General features: G+C 44.2%; 1 protein-coding gene across 1 annotated transcript in view; it reads left to right on the top strand.

Moving 5' to 3' along the window:
- The window catches only part of LOC109195640 (ribonuclease inhibitor-like), a gene marked incomplete at its 3' end in the record, with an annotated part of 50,401 nt that overhangs the window by 15,644 nt on the left and 7,743 nt on the right, over window positions 1-27,014 (top strand). The window contains exons 3-5 of the mRNA XM_025906042.1: window positions 12,371-12,565; window positions 13,944-14,117; window positions 16,361-16,534. Coding sequence (XP_025761827.1) covers window positions 12,375-12,565; window positions 13,944-14,117; window positions 16,361-16,534 — 539 coding nt within the window. The remainder of the gene's footprint in view (window positions 1-12,370; window positions 12,566-13,943; window positions 14,118-16,360; window positions 16,535-27,014) is intronic.

Genomic DNA, 27,014 nt, shown 5'->3' with positions numbered 1-27,014 from the left:
TACTTGCTGAAGACATGCGCTGGTACTACTGAGATGACAGGAAGAAAGGCAGTCGGTTTCCAGATTGAGGCTTTAGATGGTGAAGTGTGCTTAGACTTAACTCCACTCATTGAATGTAATGACATCATGACCAACAGGTCTGAAATCCCCTCACCAGAGGTTGTGGGTTCCCATGCCCACTTGATGCCCATAGCGCCTTACATTCCTGAGATAGATCCCGAAGCACAGATTTTGATCTTACTGGGAAGAGATCTCATACGTGTGCACAAAGTAAGGCAACAAATTAACGGCCCCCACAATGCTCCCTTTGCCCAGCAGTTGGATTTGGGATGGGTGATAGTTGGGGAAGTTTGCATCAACAGGGCACACAAGGCTACTGTAGCTGTCTATAAGACTAGTGTCCTGCCGAATGGACGTCCATCTTTCATGGTGCCATGCCAGAATCAAATATCTGTGAAAGAAAAGTTGGCGTATAGCGGGGAGCAAAGACCCGATATTTACCCTTGCCTGTCCAGTTATGGCTCCATCAACATGCCTGCTGAGGAAAAACTTGGGGTAAGTGTATTCACAAGACAAACGTGATAACGAACCGGCTTTGTCGTTTGAAGACGAGAGCTTTCTGAACATCATGCAGAAGGAGTTCTGTCAGAATGAACAAAACAGCTCGGTTGCTCCTCTACCATTCAGGTCGCCCAGACCATGCCTACCAAACAACCGTGCTCAAGCCTTGTCTCGTCTCCACTCTCTGGATCGCACACTGGGCAAAAATCCTAAAATAAAAGAGCAGTTCATTGCGTTCATGAAGAAGCTCTTTGAAAATGGGCACGCTGAGAATGCACCTTCTCTCCAAGAACATGAAGAATGTTGGTATTTACCCATTTTTTGGGGTCTACCACCCCCAAAAACCCGATCAAATACGTGTGGTATTTGACTCAAGCGCACAAGAAAGTGGCATTTCTCTTAACGGCGTCCTGCTCTCAGGCCCTGACCTAAATAACTCCCTGTTGGGAGTGCTGCTCAGGTTCAGAAAGGACATTGTTGCTGTGACAGCCGACATCCAACAGATGTTCTATGGTTTCATGGTGAGAAAGGACCACAGAAATTATCCAAGATTTCTTTGGCACAAAGATCATGACCTTACAAAGGAAGTAGAGGAATACTGTATGCGTGTGCATGTGTTTGAGAATAGCCCATCATCTGCAGTCGCTATATATGGACTTCGAAGAGCTTCCCAAGAGGGTGAGCACAAATACGGACCTGACACACGCTAGTTTGTGGAGAGACACTTTTATGTGGACGATGGACTGATCTCTCTCTCGACAGAAGCAGAGGCTATTGACCTTCTCAAGCACACTCAAGCATCACTGGCAGAATCTAATCTCAAACTGCATAAGATTGCCTCCAACAGTATTAAAGTGATGCGGGCTTTCACCCCTGAAGAGCTGGCTACAGGTTTAAAAGACTTGGCGCTAGGGCTGGGCCATATTATACCATTCATGGTAATACCGGTATAATGTTAGGCAACGATAGGAAAATGAAATATCGCGATAGAATATGAGTAAAACGCGCATGCGCAGTGCCTTTGTTTTCATACGCACATAGCCGATTGTTGAGTGAAACAGATGAACCAGAATTGGTTTGTAAAAATGGTGCAACTTCAGTGATGTGGAACTGGTTTGGTGTTTGTCCGTCAGATACATGACAAAGCACATTTTTTTGCAGAACATGCAAGCCGGCCATCGTTATTGCCGTATTTGTCGGACTAAGATGCTCTTAAATCTGGGAGTAATCTGGGTCCTAAACTCCGTATGCTTCAGGTCCCAAAGTCAAACGAACACTGCAGCATCACTGAGAGTTAAAAACTGTCTAAATTCTTTCATCTTTAATAAAACTATCAGCATTACTGCTTTACTACGTGTAACTATGAAAATGTGACCAAGTGGTCGGCGGGGTTATAAAAGAAATAATAAAATGACAACGCCACCTGAGGGGGAATTCTAGCCCCCAGGAAATATGAACTTTAAAAATGAAATGTAATTAAAACAACAACATTTGCGCAGGTTCAGGGATGCACACTGAGGCCGACTCAAATATTAACGCAATTTTATTTATTAATGTAAAATAAAAAAACAAAACACTGAGAGCGCACTAAATGTCTAAAACGGTGTCCCAAATTACAATAAAAATAAACACACAACTGGGACTTACCAGCAGCGGTGGACCAAAAGAAAACCACACAAAAAAACCTACTATAGTCTATTCACCTGGTGCTGTACAACAAAAGAAGTGTGGAAAACGACCCGCCACCTAGGGTCCCACGGCCGCTGGTAGATCCTCAGTTCGCTGAAATAAAAGCACAAGACATACACACCACAGAGCACAGATTAGAAGTACTTGTACTCTGCGAGCCAGCCCACAGCTGGTGCTGGTTCCGATTGTCCGTAGCCCCACTCAGTCTCGCGCAGCTCTCCACAACTGGGAGAAAAGGGAGAGGCAGTACCAGTTTTTTTTTTTGTTTGTTTGTTTGTTTTTTGCCTGTCCCATTTGGTTCTTAAGCCGTCAGAATTGTTGTCTGAAGACCAACAAGGATACCAAATGGATTTATTTTGCCAAATGGATCATCATGGCATTGCCGTATTGGTCCATTTGATCAAACTTTGTTATTTTTATTTATTTTATTTTCAGTTGTTACAGATGGGACAGACATGACTGGGGGATAGGAAAGGGAGAAAGAAAGAGTGGAAGGAAAAGAAAAACAGAAGGGAAAAGGGACAGTGAGAAAGGGCACTTACAAAGACAAAGAGAAAGAAAAAAAAAAAAATCTCCTGGATCACCTGTTGAGAGAAAAAGGAGAAGACAAGCAAAAAAAACCCAAAACAAACAAAACAAAGCAACATACTAAACACAACACCATCACGTTAATCTAGCTAAGTGTGAACAGCAGTAAATACTAAATATTGAAAGTTGTTGTGCAGCATGCATGACAGACAGCGCACAATGTGCTTTGAAGTAGCAGCTATGAAAGATGTAGTTTGTCTACGAACAGTGAACACCCGTGTGTACACCTGTGTGGATCAACGCGCTTGTATACAAAAGGTTTCCCCATGTAATGGTCTGCTAGAGGGTGTGGAGGGCCATAGCCCCGTCCCCCAGGGCATGAAGCAGGCATGGAGGAGATCCAGGCTCCAGACATCCAGAGGCCCCAGAGTGCGAGAGCCCAAGGAGGACCACCGGAGGGGCATCCGTGCCACCTTCCTGGGAAGGGCTGAGGAGATCCCCAGATGAGGGGGTCACCCAGTAGCCACGGAGCAGAAGCCAGAGGGGGCTGCACCGGCGTGCCCGCCGGCTCTGCCGGCAGCCAGCTGTGCCAGAGTGAACCGAGTTGCAGGCCCGAGGCCGGAGGCCCGAGGGCCCCCTTTGCTCCGGAAGAGGCCTGACCGAGCGACAGGCACCAGGCCCCGCCAATTAGCCACCGGGAGTGAGCTGGTGCATACCTGAGCGCCCAGCCCCGGACACCAAGAACCACCAATGCACCAACCCCTGAGGGCATCAGTTACCAGCAGGGAGTGTGGTGAGGGGAGATAGGCCTCCACACTTGGAGGGCCTGGGAGTACCCAGGGAGGTGGAGTCTAAGACCCGACCTGACATATAGACACAGACAAACAGGCACACACAGACATAAACATGCTTTCCCACCCTCATGCACACATATACAAACACTCAGCACTCACCCAACGTAGGGACAGACATACATAGACATGTACACACAATCATACTCCCCAAACATACTCTATGCCCCGGGTCCAGGTACCCTCGCCCCCAGAGGGGGAAACGGCACCCAGACCCAAGATATGTGACCCTTTCCCCCGGGGTGGAGGCAAGCAGACCGCCCCAGGCTCCGCAGCAGCAGGGAGGCCAATCGGACGGCCAACACCTCCTCCCAGCCCCCCCGCCCCGATGGCTAGTAGAGAACGGGGGTGTGTGAAGACCCCATACCTCCCTCCTCCCGCTCATGTGTAGTGTTGCTGCGTGTTGTTCTAAAGTGCATTTAAAACAAGGGAGGGCATGGTGCTGCTGCCAGAGAGCAGCAGGTGTTAGCACGGCCCCTCCCGAGAACCCTCAATGTCTACATGGATTTAAAATTGAGAGGTGGGCACCGGCGCCAGAGGTAGGGTTGAAAACACAGACCGTCCTCTGGACGCCGTTAACCTGGTCACCCTCAAGGCCCTACATATATATATATATATATATATATATATATATATATATATATGTATGTGTGTGTGTGTTATGAGAGTGTGAATAATGTGGATGTCTAAGTTGTGAAATAAAATTGAGGCGCAGGTGGCCAGAAGGGGACAGAGGGGGGGGAATGCCTCCCCTGTACCCTGGTGACACACCCGCACCCCAAGGCCCTACCTGTGTGGGTGGGTGTGGTGGAGCGGGAAGAGGGAGGCAGCCGGGGATGGGGAGGAAAAGAAGGGAGGGGCAAAATGCCCCTCCTTAGGGCCAGCTCCCCGGCTGACCCCAGTAGGCACCCCCGTCCTCTAGTACCCACCAAGGCAAGGGATCCCAGGCCCATCCAGACCGGGGCCTATGGCAGCAGCACCGCTAAGCCCTACAGGACCTGGGGGAAGCCCAGGTCCTGTACCAGTTTTGTAACACCAGCCCAATATGCAGCTGAGGATCGCCCCGACCCGCCGCGAAAGCTGGAGTGAAACGATAGTCCAAAAAGGGGCTTAGCGTGAGACCCAAAGCCCCCAGGGGCGAGGTAAGGAGCAGGAACAAAACTGGACAACCAACAGATCGGAACACAAGATAAAACAAGGCAAGACAAGACAGCAGCTAGGCAGGCGTCTCAACTCTTCGCTTAAAATCAGGCAGTTGATCCCTGAGAGGGTGCGGCAGCAATCAAATCCTACAAATAAGAAAAGGCAAAACTAACCTTAATCTTCTTTAATTTACAAAACTAGCAGCTATAAAATAAGCGGCTTACCCCAGAACTTGGAGGCGCTGTACTGCACGGCGGATGCACTCACGCGTCTCCTCACCACGGCTGGAGCAAAGGAAAGAAAAACAGCCACGCTGTAGCGGGCCGCAGAAATTTAACTACTAATTGCCGATGTTAGGGAGAAATCAGAAATCGAAGGGGAGACCTACCTGTAGCAATCACACGACCTGATCGCCTCAGTAATTTAGCCAACAAGCCAGCGTCTACCGCTGTATCGCACCAGAAGCTCGGGAGGAAAATAATCCAACGAGAAAACCCGGCTTCCCTTTATACAGGTAAACGCCGCCCTGTAATCAATATACAGGTGGGCTCCTAGTTAACGTAAGCGCGCAGTGGGAGCAAGCACAGGAGAGAGAGAGAGAGAGAGAGCAGTAGAGTGAGCGAGAGAGAAAAGAAAGGCGAGTAGCCCATCCGGCTACAAAAACATAATTTATTACATTTAACGGAGTTAGAAGTTAGCAGGAAGCTAGCAGAAGTTCGCTCGCTAGTTTCACTAGTTACCTAAGCATGATATAACATGTTCTGACTGAGAGATTTCTGAAAAAATTCAAACGTACAGCTCTGCTATCACTTCCAACATAAATGAAGACAGGAAACTAAACAGCAGTGACGTTTGTAGGGTTACTGAAGTTGGGCTACCTGGTATATAATGATGTGCTACGTGATCGCTAGCGACACAGCTATGTTAGCATAACATAAACAGTGAAGCTGGAGGACGAACACTAACACTTTTCCACTTATAAAAGTTAACGTTAAGGTTCCTGATAGTTAGAGACAAATGCAATCGCATGGCAGGATGCTGTAAACGGACCAAACTTCAGTCAGGAGAACAACTGAGATAATCCATCCACAATATGAGGTTAGTCATTAATATACTGCAACAACATGGGAATAGAGCAGCTGTGATAGAATACAGCATTAATGAATCAATGGTACAGAAGTGGAGGAAGCAAGAAGAATGAGTTTAATAAAGTTTGATTTATCTGACTGCTTTGTTTCGCTTAATGTGCCTTATAATCCCGTGCACCTTATGGTCTGAAAAATATGTACTGCACACTGCAGTTTAATGTTGCAAAGTACCTCTTTTTAACTTCAGTGGATATTATACATGGTTATGCTCAGGATATGTCAGCCCATTTCTACTGGAAATGCCTTTTGGTTAAACTTTCAGGAAGGAATTTGCATTTGCACTGTTAAATTTTTATATAGCTTTAATGCACATAAAAACCAGCTTCTTGTTTAAGTGAAAATAAATGGATGGTTGTCTTTTTGCGCTAGTAATGTTGTGGAGTTGTATTTTGTCTCGCATCAATTATATCGTCAGTTATATCGTTATCGCAAATTTTCAAATATATATATCGTGATAAATATTTTTGGCCATATCGCCCTGCTCTACTTGGCGCTAAATGAGGAAGTTCTCCCAGCACAAAGAAGCCTTGGTCTGTGCTGGAGGATAGATTCTGACACCTTCACATTCAAGGTTGCAGCTGACGATAAACCCTTCACTCGCCGAGGAGTGCTATCGACAGTTAACAGCCTCTTCGACCCACTGGGCTTGGCTGCTCCAGTGACCATCCGAGGACGAGCACTACTAAGGGAGCTTTCAGCTGACATATGCGACTGGGATACAGAACTTCCCACAAACAAGTTAAATGAATGGGAAACATGGAGAAGATCACTACAGGATTTGAGTAATCTTCAGCTTCCTCGTGCCTACATACAACAGTCCCTCTCCACTGCCATGTATACTGAGCTGTGTTTATTCTCTGACGCCTCAAACTGGGCCATAGGAGCAGTAGCTTACCTGAAAGTCATCACTACAGATGAAGAGTGTCGAGTCGGCTTTGTACTTGGGAAAGCCAAGCTAGCTCCTAAACCAGAGCCCACAATCCCTCGCCTGGAACTCTGTGGGGCAGTGCTGGCCGTCGAAGTGGCAGAACTAATCCTCAGGGAACTCGATCTTAAACCTGATACTGTGAAGTTTTTCTGTGACAGCAAGGTGGTTCTTGGATACATCCACAATGATTCTAAATGATTCTATGTGTATGTGCACAATCGTGTTCACCGAATTCGACAGACAACTTCTCTTCAGCAGTGGCACTACGTGCCAACAGATCAGAATCCAGCTGACCTAGCCACCAGATCGGTCCCAGCATCTCGGCTTGGAGAGACTATGTGGTTTACAGGTCCAGATTTTCTTCACAAGCCTCCTGTGGCTGAAACACATGAGCCCTTTGAGCTGGTGGAACCAAATACAGATGTGGAGGTAAGACCACAGCTGACATCCTGAGCTACCCATATAACCGAGGGTAAGTTGACTTCAAATAGGTTCCAACGCTTCTCCACATGGAGGTCTTTACTGAGAGCAGTTGCCTTCTTGAGCCACCAGACTCAATCATTCAGTACTAACCCCCCAAATACATGTAGAAGATGGCATATGTGCAACAAACTTCATACTCCAGAAGAACTGGAGGCAGCAAAGCTGACCATACTTAGGTTGGTCCAAAGGGACGCTTATCCAGAAGAGTATGTTGCACTGCAAGAGAATAGAGCAATTTCAAAGACAAGCACAATCCTCAAGCTAGACTCTTTCATGTGCAACGGTCTTTTACGGGTTGGTGGACGTCTGAAGCACTCCACTGTTAGTCTTGGAATGAAAAATCCAATCATTCTCCCAAAACAGAATCATGTGACCAAATTGCTAGTGACCCATTACCATGAAAAGATTAAAACATCAAGGACGACAGTTTACAGAAGGGGCAATCAGAGCAGAAGGCCTGTGGATTGTTGCTGGCAAAAGGTTGATTAGCTCTGTAATCCAGTCCTGTATTGTCTGCCGAAAGCTGAGAGGAAAACTGGAAGTCCAGAAAATGGCCAACCTTCCCCCAGAACGTCTGAGCATGTCTCCTCCCTTTACATATGTAGGGTTGGATGTTTTTGGTCCGTGGGAGGCAATCACCCGAAGAACTCGAGGTGGAGCAGCTCAGAGTAAGCGATGGGCGATCCTTTTCACATGCATGAGTACCAGGGTTGTGCATATAGAAGTCATTGAGTCCATGGACTCAAGTAGCTGCATCAATGCACTACGCAGACTTTTTGCTTTAAGAGGGCCTGTGAAGCAGCTGAGGTCAGACTGCGGTACAAACTTTGTTGGAGCATGTTCTGAATTAAGAATAAGACAAGATGATCAGAGTCAAGACAAGATCCTGAGATACCTCTATGAACAAGGCTGTACATGGGAGTTCAACCCTCCACATGCCTCGCATATGGGAGGTGTGTGGGAGCGTGTGATTGGTGTAACCAGCAGTATACTGGACACCATGTTGTCTCACGGTAAACACAGTTCCTTGACTCATGAAGTGCTCTGTACCTTGATGGCAGAGGTGTCTGCTATAATCAGTGCAAGGCCATTGATCCCAGTCTCCTCCGATCCTTCTTCACCACTGCTGCTGTCTCCCGCTATGATAGTAACGCAGAAACCTGGTGTACCACCTCCAGCTGGCGAGTTTGTTGGAAAAGAACTTTTGAAGTACCAGTGGAGACGAGTACAGGCACTTGCTGACGAATTGTGGACACGATGGAGAAATGAATATCTACACACCCTGCAGCCAAGACGCAAGTGGCAAGTAGCATGCCACAACTTACAAGTGGGTGATGTAGTGTTGCTCAAACAGAAGCAGTCATCTCGTAACGAGTGGCCGATGGGGTTGGTCACTACCACCTTTCCAAGTAGTGATGGGAAGGTGCGCAAAGTGGAAGTCAGAACAACATCACAAGACAAAGTAAAGACTTTCTCAAGGCCTATAAGTGATGTTATTTTGCTCTTATTAATAGAGAGTCAGAAGTCAACCAAAGACAGTTAAGCATGAAGTGGCATATTTGGTAATGCCAGACGGGGAGTGTTCTGTTTTCAATATGTTCATATGCTAATGAGACAAATAAGTGTAAAGTGTATTTCTATTGTTATACATCGAAAAATTGTGAATCTTTTATTTTGACATCTGGATAGACAGGAAGGCTTTTATTTTGACATGTGCATAGACAGGAAGCAGGAAATGCAGAGAACAGTGGAAAAGCATGGCTACACCTTTGTAATCATTCATGTGGAATCCAAAGCAATCCTTCAAAGGTGTCCTTCAGAAAGCAATAGTCGTAAGTTCTGTCAGTTCTTTGTATATTAAGCAATTAATAATATGGTGTTTTGAGACATTATTTTGTACCTTCTTTGAAGTGCAGTTATAGGTGTTTGTTTTTCTTTGTAGTAATATCAGTTTGCATATCTACAGTATACTTATTTCATAGTCTCCCGTGTAAGTGCCTGAATATATTTACCTGCTGATTATATGACAATCCATTAAGAGTTTTGTTTTATGTGTTTTTCTAGTTTCACTCCAGTTCAATGATGTCAGTACAAGATGATTGCTGTGTTTTGGAGTCATTAAAGGAGCAAGTACACTCACCTTCATGGCTCTTGAAAAGGAGTTTGGCTGGCTGTTTATCTATGTTCACACTCAGGGAGTTTAATATATAGAGAGAACAGTACAGTTTCCATTTTCTAAACTTCTACATTCTGAACCTTCTTCAGCTCTGAACAGATGATGAAACACTGAATGATTTCAAGCTCACACTTTGTCTAATAAACTTACATCTTTCATTCTTTATACAGTTTGAAGGACTGTGGTTTGTCAAAGGTCAGCTGTGATTATCTGGCAGCAGCGCTGAAGTCCAACCCCTCCCATCTGAGAGAGCTGTACCTGAACTACAACAACCTGCAGGATTCAGGAGTGAAGCATCTGTGTGGTTTCCTGGAGAGTCCAGGATGTAAACTTGAAACTCTGAGGTCAGTCAGCATGTTTTAGTTGTGCTGAGATGAATATGATGTGAAAGTTGTGCTGACACTAAACTGCAGACATCAGGCTGATATTATACTGATCCACACTGAGGATCTTCATGGTAAAGTCTGTTTTCTTCTTCTCTGGTTTAGTCCATTGACTGTAGCAGAACAATGTTCACATTTCAAACAGTGATACTCAACGTATGGCCCACGGCCCACACGCGGCCTGCCCACCTTTCCTGATTCAGAGAGAGGGGACCCTGATTAACTGTGTAGCTTCTTCCTCACATTTCTAAGTATCAGACACAACAATGAATAATCCACAGCTGACTCTCTTTAGTGGGTCAAAGGTCACGGCACACAGCAGACAGTCAGAAATATTCTAACTCTGATCATTTATCAGTTGTGACACTGTGAGACTTGATCAGAGGTGTGATCATCACAGCAGAGGCCTTTGTGTCAAAGTCACTGAGGATCAAACAGAAACACATGAAGCAGATTTTCCTCTTCTGGCTTTTTATAGCAGATAACCTTCAAAATATTCTGCGGTCGATCAAAAACTGAAGCAAACCATGAATCAACATGTGAACATGAGCTGATGCTGCTGAAGTGAAGCAAAGTTACAGAGGTTTGATTTAGAGATGGACCGATCCGATATACTTTATTTGGTCCATCCTGACCTAAATTACTGGATCGGATATCAGGGAGATATAAAAAATGTAACTTGATCCATTAACTATCACCAAAGCGCCTCACAAACTTGTGACATGGTGTAAGCAGGTAGTGACCTCACCACGTGGGAGCAGTACACGTCACATGATAGAGCAGCTGTGGTGTGCCAGATGTTGGCAGTGTGGAGTTACTTCACACTGAAAGCATCTGGAGCTTTGCTACGTGCTGCCAAAGCGGCCTCTCTGAGCAAGCTGTCCCAGAGACTTAAAGCAAGTCTGTAAGTTTATCTGTGAATGTTGGTAAAGGATCCCTACGTTAAGCTTAACAGCCAATAATATGGCTGAAGTGAAGCAAAGTTACAGAGGTTTGATTACAGACACAGCTGAGAGTTTGTAATCTGTCATCATTTTAAAAAGTTTCCATTGAACAGCAGAAATGAGGCTTTACTGTCAGAGGCCGACAGCACTGAACACAACAGTAGACTGGTGGCTAATAAACAGTGAATGATGCAGAAACAGATGTTTGAAGCTGTTCTTGGAGTACACTGAGAGAGAGAGAGCTGTGCAGGCAGGAACAGCCAAAGTCAGAGAGAATTCATGAGCATATTTATCAAACGTGAAGCAGAATTTAGATCTTCTTTTGCTGCTGGTTCACTCAGTTTTGGTTGGAGACGGATGAAACTTGCAGCTTCAGGATCTGTGAGCTGTCCACTTTCAGCCCCGACGGCGTGTCCGTGTACGTGCCGTCGAGTGAACGATCCACGCTCTGTGTTTCCATCTTTGTGTGTTTAACTGCTCTCATTTACTGTTTTAGCTGTTTGCTGCTTGTTGAAATAGTTTGTGAGCTTTAAGCTGAGATTCTGGCAAAATACATTTATATTAAACATCGATTCAGGATTGAATGAATCAACATCGTTTTATTCAAATTAAAACCATTTAAATGGGAACATTAATTTTTTACACCCGCCTCTAATGCTGGGTAATGTCAGCTGGTCCATGTGCAGCTGGCTGTGAGGCTCAGGGAGCGTCTACAAAGTGCAACAATGAAAGAACATCATCCATAAATATTGAGTAATAACTGGACTCTCATACAGCGAGACTCAAATGCCTTTAAACATCAGCTTATCCTGCTGATCCAAGTCCAACACTGAGTTTGTAAAAACATGTTTGTCAATCATTTTGTTTGGTTTCTGAGGAAAATGATTCAATAACTTGCTGCTAATACACAACATTTCATCATATTTCCTCATAACCGTCTTTTGTCTGACCATTTGATCCCATTTGAATTTGTAATAAAGGATCCACAGAGTTTGGTGACAATAATGACAGTAGATGTTTGTGTGAAAGTGCTGGAAGCAAGTGAGTGTGTGATGTTCTTTCAGTGTTGCACTTTGTAGACGCTCCCTGAGCACTGGTCTCACAGCCAGCTGCACATAGAGACCAGTGTTGTTAGTCCAGGTCAGAAGATGACTTGTTGGAATGAAAATGAGCTTGTAGTTTGTCTGCTTTAATAATGTGACTGGAAAAAGGTGTTGGACTTCAAATATGTCCATTTCTTTCACACTTCACCTTTAAAAGTGAAGCCATGTGGTTCCTGGAAGGAAAAACACGACTTTTTCAAGTCTTTGTCCTGTTTTTATGTGAAATGTTCGACTTTAATGTGAAACATTCAGAGTTTTTTCTCTTGTTGTGTTTGTTTGAAGCTGCTTCCTGTTGGCTTCAGCTGTTTGGAGTTTCCATTTTCTAAACTTCTACATTCTGAACCTTCTTCAGCTCTGAACAGATGATGAAACACTGAATGATTTCAAGCTCACACTTTGTCTAATAAACTTACATCTTTCATTCTTTACACAGATTGATGGGCTGTGGTTTGTCAGAGATCAGCTGTGATTATTTGGCAGCAGCGCTGAAGTCCAACCCCTCCCATCTGAGAGAGCTGGACCTGAGTAATGACGCCTGGCCATCCACTAAGAACAACCTGCAGGATTCAGGAGCGAAGCATCTGTGTGGTCTTCTGGAGAGTCCAGGATGTAAACTTGAAACTCTGAGGTCAGTCAGCATGTTTTAGTTGTGCTGAGATGAATATGATGTGAAAGTTGTGCTGACACTAAACTGCAGACATCAGGCTGATATTATACTGATCCACACTGAGGATCTTCATGGTAAAGGCTGTTTTCTTCTTCTCTGGTTTAGTCCATTGACTGTAGCAGAACAATGTTCACATTTCAAACAGTGATACTCAACGTATGGCCCGCGGCCCACACGCGGCCTGCCCACCTTTCCTGATTCAGAGAGAGGGGACCCTGATTAACTGTGTAGCTTCTTCCTCACAGTTCTAAGTATCAGACACAACAATGAATAATGCACAGCTGACTCTCTTCAGCGGGTTAAAGGTCACGGCACACAGCAGACAGTCAGAAATATTCTAACTCTGATCATTTATCAGTTGTGATACTGTGAGACTTGATCAGAGGTGTGATCATCACAGCAGAGGCCTTTGTGTCAAAGTCACTGAGGATCAAACAGAAACACATGAAGCAGATTTTCCTCTTCTGGCTTTTTATAGCAGATAACCTTCAAAATATTCTGCAGTCGATCAAAAACTGAAGCAAACCATGAATCAACATGTGAACATGAGCTGATGCTGCTGAAGTGAAGCAAAGTTACAGAGGTTTGATTTAGAGATGGACCGATCCGATATACTTTATTTGGTCCATCCTGACCTAAATTACTGGATCGGATATCAGGGAGATATAAAAAATGTAACTTGATCCATTAACTATCACCAAAGCGCCTCACAAACTTGTGACATGGTGTAAGCAGGTAGTGACCTCAGCACGTGGGAGCAGTACGCGTCACATGATAGAGCAGCTGTGGTGTGCCAGATGTTGGCAGTGTGGAGTTACTTCACACTGAAAGCATCTGGAGCTTTGCTATGTGCTGCCAAAGCGGCCTCTCTGAGCAAGCTGTCCCAGAGACTTAAAGCAAGTCTGTAAGTTTATCTGTGAATGTTGGTAAAGGATCCCTACGTTAAGCTTAACAACCGATAATATGGAGCTCAGACGTCTGTGTGCTGTCATTGATAAGTCAGACCGTACGATGGACAGACTCAAGTTTGACTTTGAAACAAACTGTGTTGTTAAATAGTTTCATGGTTCGAAAAATCAAAACAAGGAAAAACACGACTTTTTCAAGTCTTTGTCCTGTTTTTATGAGAAATGTTCGACTTTAATGTGAAACATTCAGAGTTTTTTCTCTCGTTGTGTTTGTTTGAAGCTGCTTCCTGTTGGCTTCAGCTGTTTGGAGTTTCCATTTTCTAAACTTCTACATTCTGAACCTTCTTCAGCTCTGAACAGATGATGAAACACTGAATGATTTCAAGCTCACACTTTGTCTAATAAACTTACATCTTTCATTCTTTATACAGATTGAGGGGCTGTGGTTTGTCAGAGATCAGCTGTGATTATCTGACAGCAGCGCTGAAGTCCAACCCCTCCCATCTGAGAGAGCTGGACCTGAGCTCCAATAAGTTGCAGGGTTCAGGAGTGAAGCATCTGTGTGGTCTTCTGGAGAATCCAGGATGTAAATTTGAAACTCTGAGGTCAGTCAGCATGTTTTAGTTGTGCTGAGATGAATATGATGTGAAAGTTGTGCTGACACTAAACTGCAGACATCAGGCTGATATTATACTGATCCACACTGAGGATCTTCATGGTAAAGTCTGTTTTCTTCTTCTCTGGTTTAGTCCATTGACTGTAGCAGAACAATGTTCACATTTCAAACAGTGATACTCAACGTATGGCCCGCGGCCCACACGCGGCCTGCCCACCTTTCCTAATTCAGAGAGAGGGGACCCTGATTAACTGTGTAGCTTCTTCCTCACAGTTCTAAGTATCAGACACAACAATGAATAATCCACAGCTGACTCTCTTTAGCGGGTCAAAGGTCACGGCACACAGCAATCTGTGAAACAGTTTGGAGCAGCAATTATTGCACATTTACAAACTGACACTGCTGCACAGCATGCTGGGTAATCCTTGCTGGTCAGGTATGTGCGTGGTAAGGGCTGTGAGGCTCCGTGGCTGCAGAACACTGAAGAAGAGAAAAGAGAGATGGAGGATGAAGAAAAGAGGCAGAGATGAAGCAGAATTTTAGCTCCAGAGAGGAGCTGTGTCTGTGTGGGCGGGGCTCAGGCAGCTCTGCCCAAACAGTGACAGTGAAGCAGGTGAAGAGTAATAAATGAAGACAGTAGACAGGATTTCACAAGCTGATGTACAAACATGTAGAATGATGGTGGCAGCTACAGAAACAGGTCCATACAGACTAAAGCGTGTCTGCTTTGCATCTTCCATATTTGATACTGAGAGTTTCCAGAAGAGCAAACATAAAACATGCCTCCAAACATGTGACGAGTCAGACTGACATCATTTCTACAGAGAACAGTGTGAGCTCTCAGCAGGTCGCTTCAATAAGAAGGACAAACAGTGCAGCAGGAATGACTAAACCCACTAACAGTCTGATATCCCCGTGTTCCTGTTGTTCTACAGCATCATCATCATTAATGCTGCTCCACCACCATCACTGCAGCTGACCAATCAGCTTCTGTCACGTCATGTGACACTCAGTGACTCAGACTGGAGAAATGCTAAATGGCTAACCTGAAGCTAACCTGAGAAACAGTCAAAGTACTGATGATTCCTACAAAGTGTGTGTGTTCAGTATGAGATGAGTGTGAATGAAACCAGTGAGGAGCGGGCCGTGGCTGCTCTCACACACGTTTGCTGCAGGGGCGGATCTACAGAAATGTTCTTAGGGGGCAAAATCAAAGCCATTATTGTTGACACATGCAGCTGTTACATCCTGTAATATGCATTAAATATGGTTCAAATACATTGAATGCATTAAATATACATGTTTCATATAAATATAGTCTACAACTGTATTTTCTTCAGCCCACATAATGAAACATTTCAGTCAGATAAAGACAGAAGGCCTTTTCCACGTCCCTCTGCTCAGTGTTAAAGTGCTGATGATGTTCAAGCTCAGGCAGCAGGAGGGATTTCTAAGCATCCTTCACTGATCCACAACAAAGGTCCAGAGTTTGATCCCTCCTAGTAGGACAGGAAACATACTGATAAGAGTTTCAAAGTGTCTTTGTAAGCAGACATGATTGAAATGAGCCAGTCTGAGTTTGGTTCCTGCAGTTTGTGCATCATAAACAGAGCTGAAGCAGAGGCAGCGTGTGCCTGCAGGTGAATGTACACTGCTGTTATAAGAGCTGTGGAAACTCGGGTCAAAAGGACGTAAGTTCCAGGACAGTCACAGAGTTACAGCATCATTTGTGACCATAAAGACAAAAAGCTCATCCAAATCCTGGGATTAACAGTCAGTGTCCTGCTGGTGTCCAGTCAAACACGTCTCTGTGAAAGCTTCAATCCAACAGGCTCCAAAATCCTTCTGCTCATTTCCTCGCCAGGTTCTTGATGCTCTTGTACCATCTCTCTGTCATCCTCCTCGCTCCCTCTTTGCACTCACAGTCTTTGTGCATCATTAACATTCACATGTGGAAAACCAAAGTTTCACTGAGCAGAAGATGATCATCAGTGACGCTGTCTTTAAAATACTCTTGTTAGAAATGTACAACTTTAATGTGAAACATTCAGAGTTTTTTCTCTTGTTGTGTTTGTTTGAAGCTGCTTCCTGTTGGCTTCAGCTGTTTGGAGTTTCCATTTTCTAAACTTCTACATTCTGAACCTTCTTCAGCTCTGAACAGATGATGAAACACTGAATGATTTCAAGCTCACACTTTGTCTAATAAATTTACATCTTTCATTCTTTATACAGATTGGAGCGTTGTAATTTGTCTGAGATCCACTGTGATGATCTGGAAGCAGTGCTGAAGCTCAACCCTTCGTATCCCAGAGAGGTGGACCTGAGCTCCAACAAGCTGCAGGATTCAGGAGTGAAGCATCTGTGTGTTCTTCTGGAGAATCCACAACATCAAATAGAAAATCTGAGGTCAGTCTCCATGTTTTAGTTGTGCTGACAATGTCGATCTGTGGAACTAACACGTTTATACAAGAAGTCTGGTTCAGATCTTTGTAGACCTTCTAATCTCTGATTCTCTGAGTCTTACTCAGTAGATGATGCAGAGTTGTGAAGCCGATGTGGGTGAGGACACTCGCCCAGCTGTAACTACCTTGATGCCCAGGTGTCTTCCCTGCTTGTCCTGATACAAACAAACCTGAGTAACCTTGCAGGTCAGATCTCATCAGTCACACCTGTTATGGCAGCTCTCCTCTAGATTGTAGTTCTTGTTAACCTGGGATGGTTTTAGAAGCCTGGACCACAGACTCCAAGGGAAGATATTACTGGGAAAGGCCAAAGCAACCTATTAGACCCATTAAACACTAACATAGATGAATACTCAGATTTAAACCTTTATTGTTTCACAAAGGATTAAAAAGGGACCGTCCACGGTTTAGACTGCAGCAGATTTTATTAAAGCAGTTTGACAGGAGCAAAGCAAAAATACAAAGAATAAGTGTTTCACATATTAATACATATAATAATAAAAGAAAAGCAAAAGAATGATAAAAAAGAATGAAAAAGTTGTCCAGAGCAGCAGGATGTCTGAGGTCTGCAGAAACACAAAAACACAGCAGCTAAAAATAGTTGTTGAAAGAAAACGAGGTGGGAGCTGCTGATTCCTGAGCTTTGATACTGGATTAGCTTCAGTAGTTATTCCCATCACTGCTGTAAGAGCTACATTTAGTCACAGCTGATTGTCTTCTTTGACCAATCAGAATGACTACTGTTGTAAAAACAAGCAGACAAAGAACCAATGAGAGTGAAGAACAGGATAAAGAGCTCGTGTGATGGAGGCAAAGCAATAATCAGCAGACTGTAGCAGTTTATATCTGGATGAAAGTAGAAGGAGCTCAGCGGAGCTCAGTCCCATAGCTTTGGTTAGAAACAACATCAGTGATTTCCTGCTGTTCGAGATGATTCCAGCAGCTCTCATTGCAGCAGCTGATGAGAGAAACAGCTGTGCACTGTTGGATCTCCAGATGTTCACGTGGCTGAAGTCTGTGAAGAAACTGTGGTCCACGTAGTTCACACGGCCTCAGATTGGACCGAGCTCCCTGGATCACTGCAGCATCCTCAGCTGGTACATGGACGTCTCTGTTCCTCAGTCTTGGAGCCCCTGCAGGTCCGTCCACACCACCAGGGTCTTCTCACTCACCTTTCCTTTGTCCTCGTCCTTCATCGGCCGTGCTGTGTCTTTGTTCCTGCGGTGTTGTTCCCACGATGCAGTGCTGATGTTCCCTCCTTGATTCACTACAAATACGGTGCTGGTCTTTCTCGGGTGGAGCAGAGACAGCTTGAAGTCTTTCAGTCTTTAGTGCAGACTTCCCTGACAGAGGCTGGACTCCATGGTCTGCTCAGGAGGCTTCTACACAGTGTGGAGGTGACTCCTGGACTTGAAGACAGGCTGCAGGTACATGTGTGATGAAGAGGACCTACAGCAGTGTGATGGAGCTGCAGGTCTGAAGGAAGTCCTGCTGTCCTGTCCCACCCTCATCTTTACTTCCTCTGTCTTCTCTGGACTTGTCCTCCTGTTTCAGAAACAGCACTGCTTCATGCCGAGGGTGGACGGGAGCGTTGGCTCTGATTCTTTTACCGTCCACCACAAGGAGACGCTGATGCTGACCTCCTGATACATCTGCATGTGTTCTGCTTCACACTGCTCACCTCCACCAAAGACTTCACAAACATCTTCTTTCTTTGAGTCCAGTTTGTCCCACAAACACTTCCAAATCTCCTCCTGAGATTCTGCAGCTTCTTGCAGTGTAACTCAGCTGACTTCTGACAGACCACAGACTGGCACAGCATCCACATTTGTCTTCTTTCAAACAGGCTCTTGATGTTTCCTCTCACAACAGACTGGCCTCTCAGTCTCCTTTGTTCTCCAGCTCTGTAGCTCCAGCTGATGAAGCTTCAGTTTTCTATGTTGGTAACAGTAAACTACAGCCTCTGATGTCAGCTTGGTAACGAAACAGAGCTGCAGCACGTCTCTGCGGTGGTGCTACATCCAGCCTACAGACGGCCGTCTACATGTTGTAGTGGTTTACAGTCACCAGGGGGCGCTGTCCCAGCCATGCAGGCAGTGGGCTGCTCTGCTTGTGCTGTTGGTGAAGCTGAAGTGAAAGCGAGAGTTAAAACAATGAACAGTGTCCACTGAGCTTCTCATGCTCTTCTTCTTTGATCCTCCATGTTTGTGCTGAACGCTGCTTTCGCTCTCTTCCCTGTTCCCACCCACTTTCCAACCAATCAGCATTGGAGCACGCACAGCGTCGTCCACACTGAGCTTTGTTGTGAGCGCGTGGACTCGTCTGCAGAACATTTGCAGTACAATAAGCAGCCCCAAGCAGCAGCTTCAAGCTCACTTCAAAGAAGTTTAACAGGAAGGACGACTCGTCCATCAGGCGTCCAGCTGTCCGTGACCGTGTCCACAGCAGAGTGTGGCCGAGGCTTCATGCTAACACGCACACATGAAGCTAATACCACCACGAGCAGCTGCTCAGTGGATTTGGAGGACAAATGTCTGCAGCTTCTCACAGGCAGTATGCAGAATGTGGGTCTCCACAAAGACTGGAGAGCTCGTCCCACACTCTAAATCCACACTTGTCTGCACAAAACTTCTCACACGTTCCCGTCACAAGTGTCTTCTAAGTGAAGCTACCAGGTTCAGGTCCAGCTTGTTTATCTGGAGCTGCAGTAGATGATCCATCCTCACAAAGCAACACAGACAGCAGATATGCAAACATACAACACAAGAAAAGGATTCTCTCTGCATGTCTGTGGCTGATGCTGCTGGAACGAAGCTGTTTGAAACCTTGTTGTTCTGCACTTTGGGACCAGAAGAGGAAACTGAAGCTCTGTGCAGAGGGTTCAATGGAAGCAGCCAAGCTCTGTAAGTGTCTGCTGTACAGGGATGCTGGTTCAGCTGTGGCTCAGTTTCACAGTGTGACTCAATAAAAGCAGCAGGAAATCAAAGCTTGATGCTTTCATCAGTGTGGAAATAAGAAAGTTTCCTGTGACAGACGCTGGAGCTCTTTCACTCTCAGCTTCACAGTTTCAGCTTCAAACTTCTTCCAACATGTTTCTAACACGGCCACATTCCACCTTAATGGAGCTGATATCTTGTGCATCAGTACATTTTCTAAAGGCAGCGATCACATCTTTAGTTTTGGATCTTTAACTGAAGATTGTTTGTGTTTATAGCACATTAATTACAACAGCAGCGTTGACCAAAGTGCTGTACAAGAATCCAAAATAACTATTAAAATAACTGATAATATTAATAGCACACATCAAATATCAAATAACTCTCATACTGTATTAAAAGCCAGTGAATACAAATGTGTTTTAAGAGCAGATTTACAAAGACTGACAGCAGGAGCTGGGGCTGTTCGATAGAACGATGTATAAAAATAAATAAAGAAAAAACAACTATTAAAGATTCATCTGGGAACACAATATACGAACCGAAACAAATAAACAACATTTTCAGGGATTTCTATAAAAGGTTGTATTCACCACAAATAAACCCATCTAAAAAGGAAATTGATCAGTTTTTAGACAACATAACTCTTCCAAAATTATTAGACACTCAAGCAATGGCACTGGATTCGCCACTGACATCAGGTGAACTCCAGGAAGCCCTGATAAGTATGCCCAATAATAAGGCTCCAGGTCCAGACGGCTTTCCTGCAGAATTCTACAAAGAATTCTGGACGATTCTAGCACCAGTTTTTTACAGAACGTTGTTGGAAATCAAAGAAAATGGCAGACTTCCATCAAATATGAATTCTGCAAACATTAATCTCCTGCTAAAGCCAGGCAAAGACCCTGTATATCCCTCAAGCTATCGTCCAATATCCCTTATAAATGTAGACCTTAAAATAATCTGCAAAGCTCTCTCAAAGAGACTAGAGAAAATAACCCCCCTCTTAATTCATCCTGACCAAACTGGTTTCATAAAAGGTAGGCACTCATCAACAAATACACGTAGATTACTTAATTTGATAGACTACTCATACAGTAAAAACCTTGAAACTACAATATTTTCTTTAGATGCAGAAAAAGCATTTGACAGAGTTAACTGGAAATTTCTATTTGCAACTTTACACAAATTTGGTTTTGGATCCTCTTTCATTAACTGGTTAAAAATATTATACAATTCCCCAACAGCTTGTGTCAGAACAAATGACCAGACATCCTCCAGCTTCTGTCTCCTGAGGGGCACCAGGCAGGGATGCCCACTTTCCCCTTCACTGTTTGCAATTTTTATCGAACCACTAGCAGCAGCAATTAGACAGAATTCAGTAATTAAGGGCATAAAATGCAAGAACGTGGAATATAAAATCAGCCTTTATGCGGATGATGTGTTACTTTTTCCCCAAAACTCACAAACCAATATCTCTGGGGTGATTGACTTGATAAACTCTTTTGCAAGAATATCAGATTACTCAATTAACTGGTCAAAATCTACAGTCCTTCCGATTAATTGCTCCTTCCATAATTCTTCTTCTACTCCACTGCAATCGGGAAATATAAAATATTTAGGTATTAATGTTTCTCCCAAGCTTGCAGATCTAACTAAATTAAACCATATCCCACTTTTGAAGAAAGTAGAAGGTGATCTGGCTAGATGGAAATGTCTACCCATATCACTCATGGGAAGGGTTGCCGCTATAAAAATGACGGTCTTACCAAAAATAAATTATTTATTCTCAATGATCCCAACTAAACCTCCACAAGATTGGTTCAGATCTCTAGATTCATACATGTCCAAATTCTTTTGGAAAAATAAGCCCCCACGTATAAGCTTAAAAACACTACAAAAGACCAAGGATAAAGGAGGATTAGAACTACCTAACTTTCAGCACTACTTCTTAGCCAACAGGCTTCAGTTTATCTCAAGATGGCTAAAACATACCCTCTTAGATGAACCTTGGCTAGATGTAGAACAAGCACTTTGCAATAATCTAGAGATTTCAGATCTACCATTTATCAGCTCAAACATCCAACGACATGAATGCTTCAAAAGCGTCAACATCAGCTCCTCTCTGACAGCATGGTGGGAGTTTCTGAAGCTGACTGAGTCTTCATTAATCCCATGCAAATGTACACCTATCTGGAACAACCCTGACATATTACAAAACAATAATATGATAAACTTTTCAGATTGGAGTGGTAAAGGAATCAAATATTTAGAACATATATTAGAAGGAACAGAATTTATTCCATTTGACAGACTAGTTACACAATATGGGATCAACAAGAAAAGATTTTTAGAATATCAACAAATTAAATCCATAGTAAAAAGGAAATTTAAACTGGGTCAAGTTCAACTACAAACACCACCAAGTGTGGTTCAATTTCTTACTCTTAAAACCCCCAAATTACTATCCAAAATATACAGAATGCTTTCTAACAGATGAATCATTATCACTTCCTATTGCAAAATGGGAAGCGGATTTATCAGTTAACTTAGACCAAAAACTTCTGGTCTCAGATTTGCTTAAAAACCTTTCATCTAAATAGAAATCCCAGTCTTAGAGTATGCTTGGGGAGTGTGATTGTGTGTACAGTGTCTCTTTTTGTCTGTCTCCACGTTGGGTGAGTGTTGAGTAATTGAATATGAGAGCATGAGGGTGGGAATGGATGTTTGTATCTGTGTGTGCCTGTATGTCTGTCTATATGTCAGGTTGGGTATCAGACGCCACCTCTCTGGGGACATCTCAGGCCCTCCAAGGTATGGAGGCCTATCTCCCCCCCACCACCACTTCCCTGCCAGTGGCAGACGCCCTCAGACATCGGTGCATTGGTGGTTCTTTGTGTCCGGGGATGGGCGTCCAGGTACACACCAGCTCACTCCTTGGTGGCTGCTTATCGGGGCCTGGAGCCTGGGGCTCGCTCGGGCCACTTCGGGGGTGGGGTGCCCTCGGCCTCTCGGCCTGGGGCTCGGTCACTCTGGCACAGCTGGCTGCCGGCGGAGCTCACGGGCACGTCACTGCAACCCCCCTGGCTTCCGCTCCACGGCTGTTGAGTGACCCCTCATCTGGGACTCTCCCCAGCTCTTTCTGGGATAGTGGCGCGGCTGCCCCTCTGTGGATCTTCCTTGGTCTCTTGTTTTCTGAGGGCCTCTGGATGTCTGGAGTTTTGATCTCCTCCATACCTGCTTCATGCCCTGGAGGTCGGGGCAGTGGCCCCCCACACCCTCTAACAGATCATTTAATGAAGGAACCTTTTAAAAACAAGCGCGTTCATGCTCACAGGTGTACACATGGGTGCTTACACACACAAACTACACCCTTTTTGGCTCCTACCTTAAAGCACACTATGTGCTGTCAATCTTACGTGCTGCACAATAATGTTTAACATTTAGTATTTACTGTTATATTCCCATATATCATTGTGATGTCGTTTATTCTATTGCTCTCGTTTTCTTCTGCTTGTTTTCTTATTTCTTTCTCAACAGGTGATCCAGGTGATCGATATATGTATTTTTTGTCTGCTTGTTTTGTTGGTTCCTGTTTTTTGCCCTTTATCCCCGTTCCTCTTCCCCGCTGTTTTCCCCCTCTTTCTTTCTCCCTTTTCTTTTCCTCATTCAAGTCTGTCCCGTATCTAGCAAGTGAAAATAAAAAATTAAATAAAAAAAAAAGAAAAAGAACGATGTATATATGATGACCATATGAAAACGTCTGTAGTTTCATATCACGCTCTTTGTTTCCTGGTTATGTGTTTGTGTGTTTTCCAGATAAACCTTTCAAAATAAATCTGAAGATCCTGTTGAGAGTTATTCAAATAAACAAAATACATTACAGCGCTCCCTCGTTTATCGAGTTACCTTCTAAAAATAACTCTCAGAATGAAGTAGCAGCTTTATGTTTTACAATTATTATAGATGTTTTAAGGCAGTTAAACCCTCACTGCACACTTTATACACTTTTCTCAGACAGGCATGAACATTTTCACACTTTTCTCTCTTGTTTAAACAAAGTTCAAACCTTGGTAGAAAAACAAGTTCATTATTAAAGAATGAAACCAAAGTGTTTCTGAAATGTGTCTAATCAGCCTTTGCTGGCATTAAATGGTTGGTTCTGTGTGAGGAGCACTCGTCCATGGGCTCCTCGCTGTCAGGTAAAGTTTCATAAAGCTTTTTAGTTTTTATGTGGATAATGTTGGTGTCCAGCACGATGTTCTTTTTCCTGCGGTCACTGATCCACAAAGCCAAAGCTGACTCCATCCTTACGATGTTCTTGTTGTGGACAGTTACAACCTTTTTGCCTCCTTGTTCAAACTATGATGGTCAGCATCTTCCTCTGCCTTTGGCTGCTACCACAGCTGCAAAACGTCTCGTCATCATTGTTTGTTGGGACAAAACGTACAAACATACAGTGCAGCACTGCAGTCACACTGCTGTAAACTTGAACACATTCTGTACTGTACAGGAGACGCGGCACGAGATTGGCTGACAATGGTCTACAGCCAATCAGGACGCAGAACACAATGCGCTGTAAAAAACAAAAGCATGCAAAATTGCACGAAAAAGATCAGCGAAACAGCGAGGCCGCCAAAGGTGAACTGCGTTATAGCGAGGGACCGCCGTATTTATCGTTGTCAGGACGATAAATGTCTTTGAGCTTGTGTCAGAATATGAGCTGCAGCTTTCTGGACCAGCTGCAGTCTTGCCAGGCAGGTCCCACTAACTCCAACATATAAGGAGTTACAATAATCCAGCTGGGATGACATGAAAACGTGCATCGCCCGTTCAAGGTTTTTAAAAGATATAAATGATCTCACCTTAGATAAAAGCCTCAGTTTGAAGAAAGACCGCTGTACAACTGAGCTCAGCTGTTTTTCAAAGGTCAAATTGCTGTCAAATATAAGCCCCATATTTAATAATGCGATTTAATAAAAGACCTGAACCTCGATGCTGCCATGCTCCAATGGTGAGATCAAGATGCTGTGGTCAACAGTAGGGCTGGGTATCGTCACTGATTTCTAGAATCGATTCGTTTCCGATTCACAAGGTCCCAAATCGATTCGATCCACAATTCGATTCAATTCGATTTGAATCTGGGAAATTTTGACAGTCAGAAATATTATAATTCAGATCAGTACATTTACATATTTTTGTATCTATAAAAAGGAAGCTGACACACGCAAGACTTTATTAAAGGTGTGAGCATCATAGCAGATGCCTTTGTGTCAAAGTAGCTGAAGATAAAACACAAAAAAACATGAAGGTGATTTTCCTGGCCTGGGATTTTATAAAAATATTCTGCAGTACATCAAAAATGAAAGAAAACCATTAATCAACATATGAAGTTACCTCTGACGTTACAGCGGTTTTAGTAGAGACACGGTTAAGCGTTTAGCGTTTTGCATAATTTTAAAAAGTTTAAATTTGTTCAGTATTGAACGGCAGAAATTAGGTTTTCTTTTCGGAAGTATGTAAAACGAAAAAAAAAAACGAAACAGCGGCCGACAGCGCTGAAAACAACGGTAGACTTGTGTGTAACAAGCAAGCGAATAATGCAGAAAACATATTTTTAGACGGGAAACTGTTCTTCAGGTACAGAGAGAGAGAGAGAGAGAGAGCTGTGCATGAAGTGTTATTTTATCGTGGTGGAAGCAAAACAGTAAAAGTCAGAGGAAATTCATGACGATGTTTATGTGAAGCGTAGTTTGGATCTTCTTTTGCTGCTGGTTCAGTCAATATTGTTTGGAGAGAGATAAAACTAACAGCTTTAGAATCAGCGCAAAAAGCGGGTGAACACAAAGTGCAGACGCACTGACAGATCAGAATCAGCGAGCGGTCAGCTTTTAGCCCCGACCGTGTCCGTGCCGTCAGGTGAGAAAGGCGACTTCTCACTGATTCTGATCCGTGGGTCCGCTGTTATGTTTACATACACTGTTAAGATGTGAAGGGCAGAGCTGGACTGGCCATCGGGCATACCGGGCATCTGCCCGGTGGGCCGCTGGCGATTTTTTGTTTATATGGGCCGATGGATTTTTTTTTTTTTTAGGAAAGGTATATATAAGGGTTGCTTTATAGGGGGACTGAATATGAACATATACTCAGTTACCAGTAGGGGGCTCTGTGACTGATAGAGAGAGAAGAAGAGAGTGTTGTGATATGTACTGGATGGCTAACGACTGCTAATACACGTTCCGTGGTAAACTAAGCTCTGTCTCCGTTCTTTTGTCGAATACACCACAAATTGGCGACGAGGATGAGTGCATCAGTTCCGAGTCCACCATCTTTTCTTTCACATGTGGGTGAGCCGCCGATTCCATTTACTACGTGGCGGAAAATATTCGACAATTACATGCTAGTAATCAATGCCACGGGAGACGCATGGCCGGATGCTAGGAAATGCGCTGTTTTACTACACTGTTTGGGCCCGGAGGGACAGCGGTTATTGTACACGTTACCGGAACAAGGTGATACATATGATGACGCCATGAGCGCACTGGTGAAGCACTTTGGGCCGAAAGTGAATGTTGTGGCGTGCCGTCATACATTCAGACAGCGTATTCAACGAGCAGATGAGACCGTTTCTCAGTATGTGGTGGCTCTGAGATCGTTAGCCTCATCTTGTAACTTTGGACAAATGGAAAGTGAAATGATAAGAGATCAGTTAATCTCCAACGCTCATCTCAGCGCTGTGAAGGACAAACTGTTACTGGAGGACGATCTCACACTGGATAAGGCTCTAACTATTGTAGGCCAGGTGGAAGCTACAGTCAAAAACGCTACTCTACTCTCCACACCCGGCTCGTTTCCGACCGCGCCAGTTCAGACAGTCGACGCGGCAAATTCCCGCTCTCACCGGAAGAGAGGACCTCGCCCTGCTAAAGGCTGCACTCCAGACCAGCGCGAACGGGGAGGTTCAAAGCAGCAGCAGCGGAAGTGCTTCAGGTGTGGTTCTCACAAGCACTTAGCTAATGATAAAAACTGTCCGGCTGCTTCTTCAAAATGCAATAACTGCGGGAAAAAGGGACATTTTGCCAAGGTATGTCAGTCGTCAGTCAGTGAAGTGAGAGAAGTACTAGTTCCAGAATTGGCAGTACTGTGCGTGCAAGATGCTAAAATGGTGGCAGCTATTCATGATAAGCTTACCTGCACTGTTGACATTGAAACTGTACAAAGTGGTTCTCAAACAGTAGAGCTGATAGTGGACACTGGAGCTTCTGTGTCTATTCTGCCAGAAACTATCTACAGACAGTATTTTGCAGACTGTTCACTGGTGCGACCTAAAGTCAAACTAGTTACTTATGCTAAAGATGAGTTAGCTGTGATGGGTTGTCTGCCTGCCTCAGTTGCACTACATGCACAGAATGGAAAAGTTCCTGCTTCCTTCTACATTGTCAAAGCTGGTTCCCCGCTACTAGGCCTCGACCTCATTAGAGCACTGAA

The sequence above is a fragment of the Oreochromis niloticus genome, linkage group LG3 (genome assembly GCF_001858045.2).
Source record: "Oreochromis niloticus isolate F11D_XX linkage group LG3, O_niloticus_UMD_NMBU, whole genome shotgun sequence".
Classification (NCBI taxonomy): Eukaryota; Metazoa; Chordata; class Actinopteri; order Cichliformes; family Cichlidae; genus Oreochromis; species Oreochromis niloticus.
Note: the sequence above shows the minus strand (reverse complement) of the source record. Positions and strands in the feature narration are given on the sequence as shown.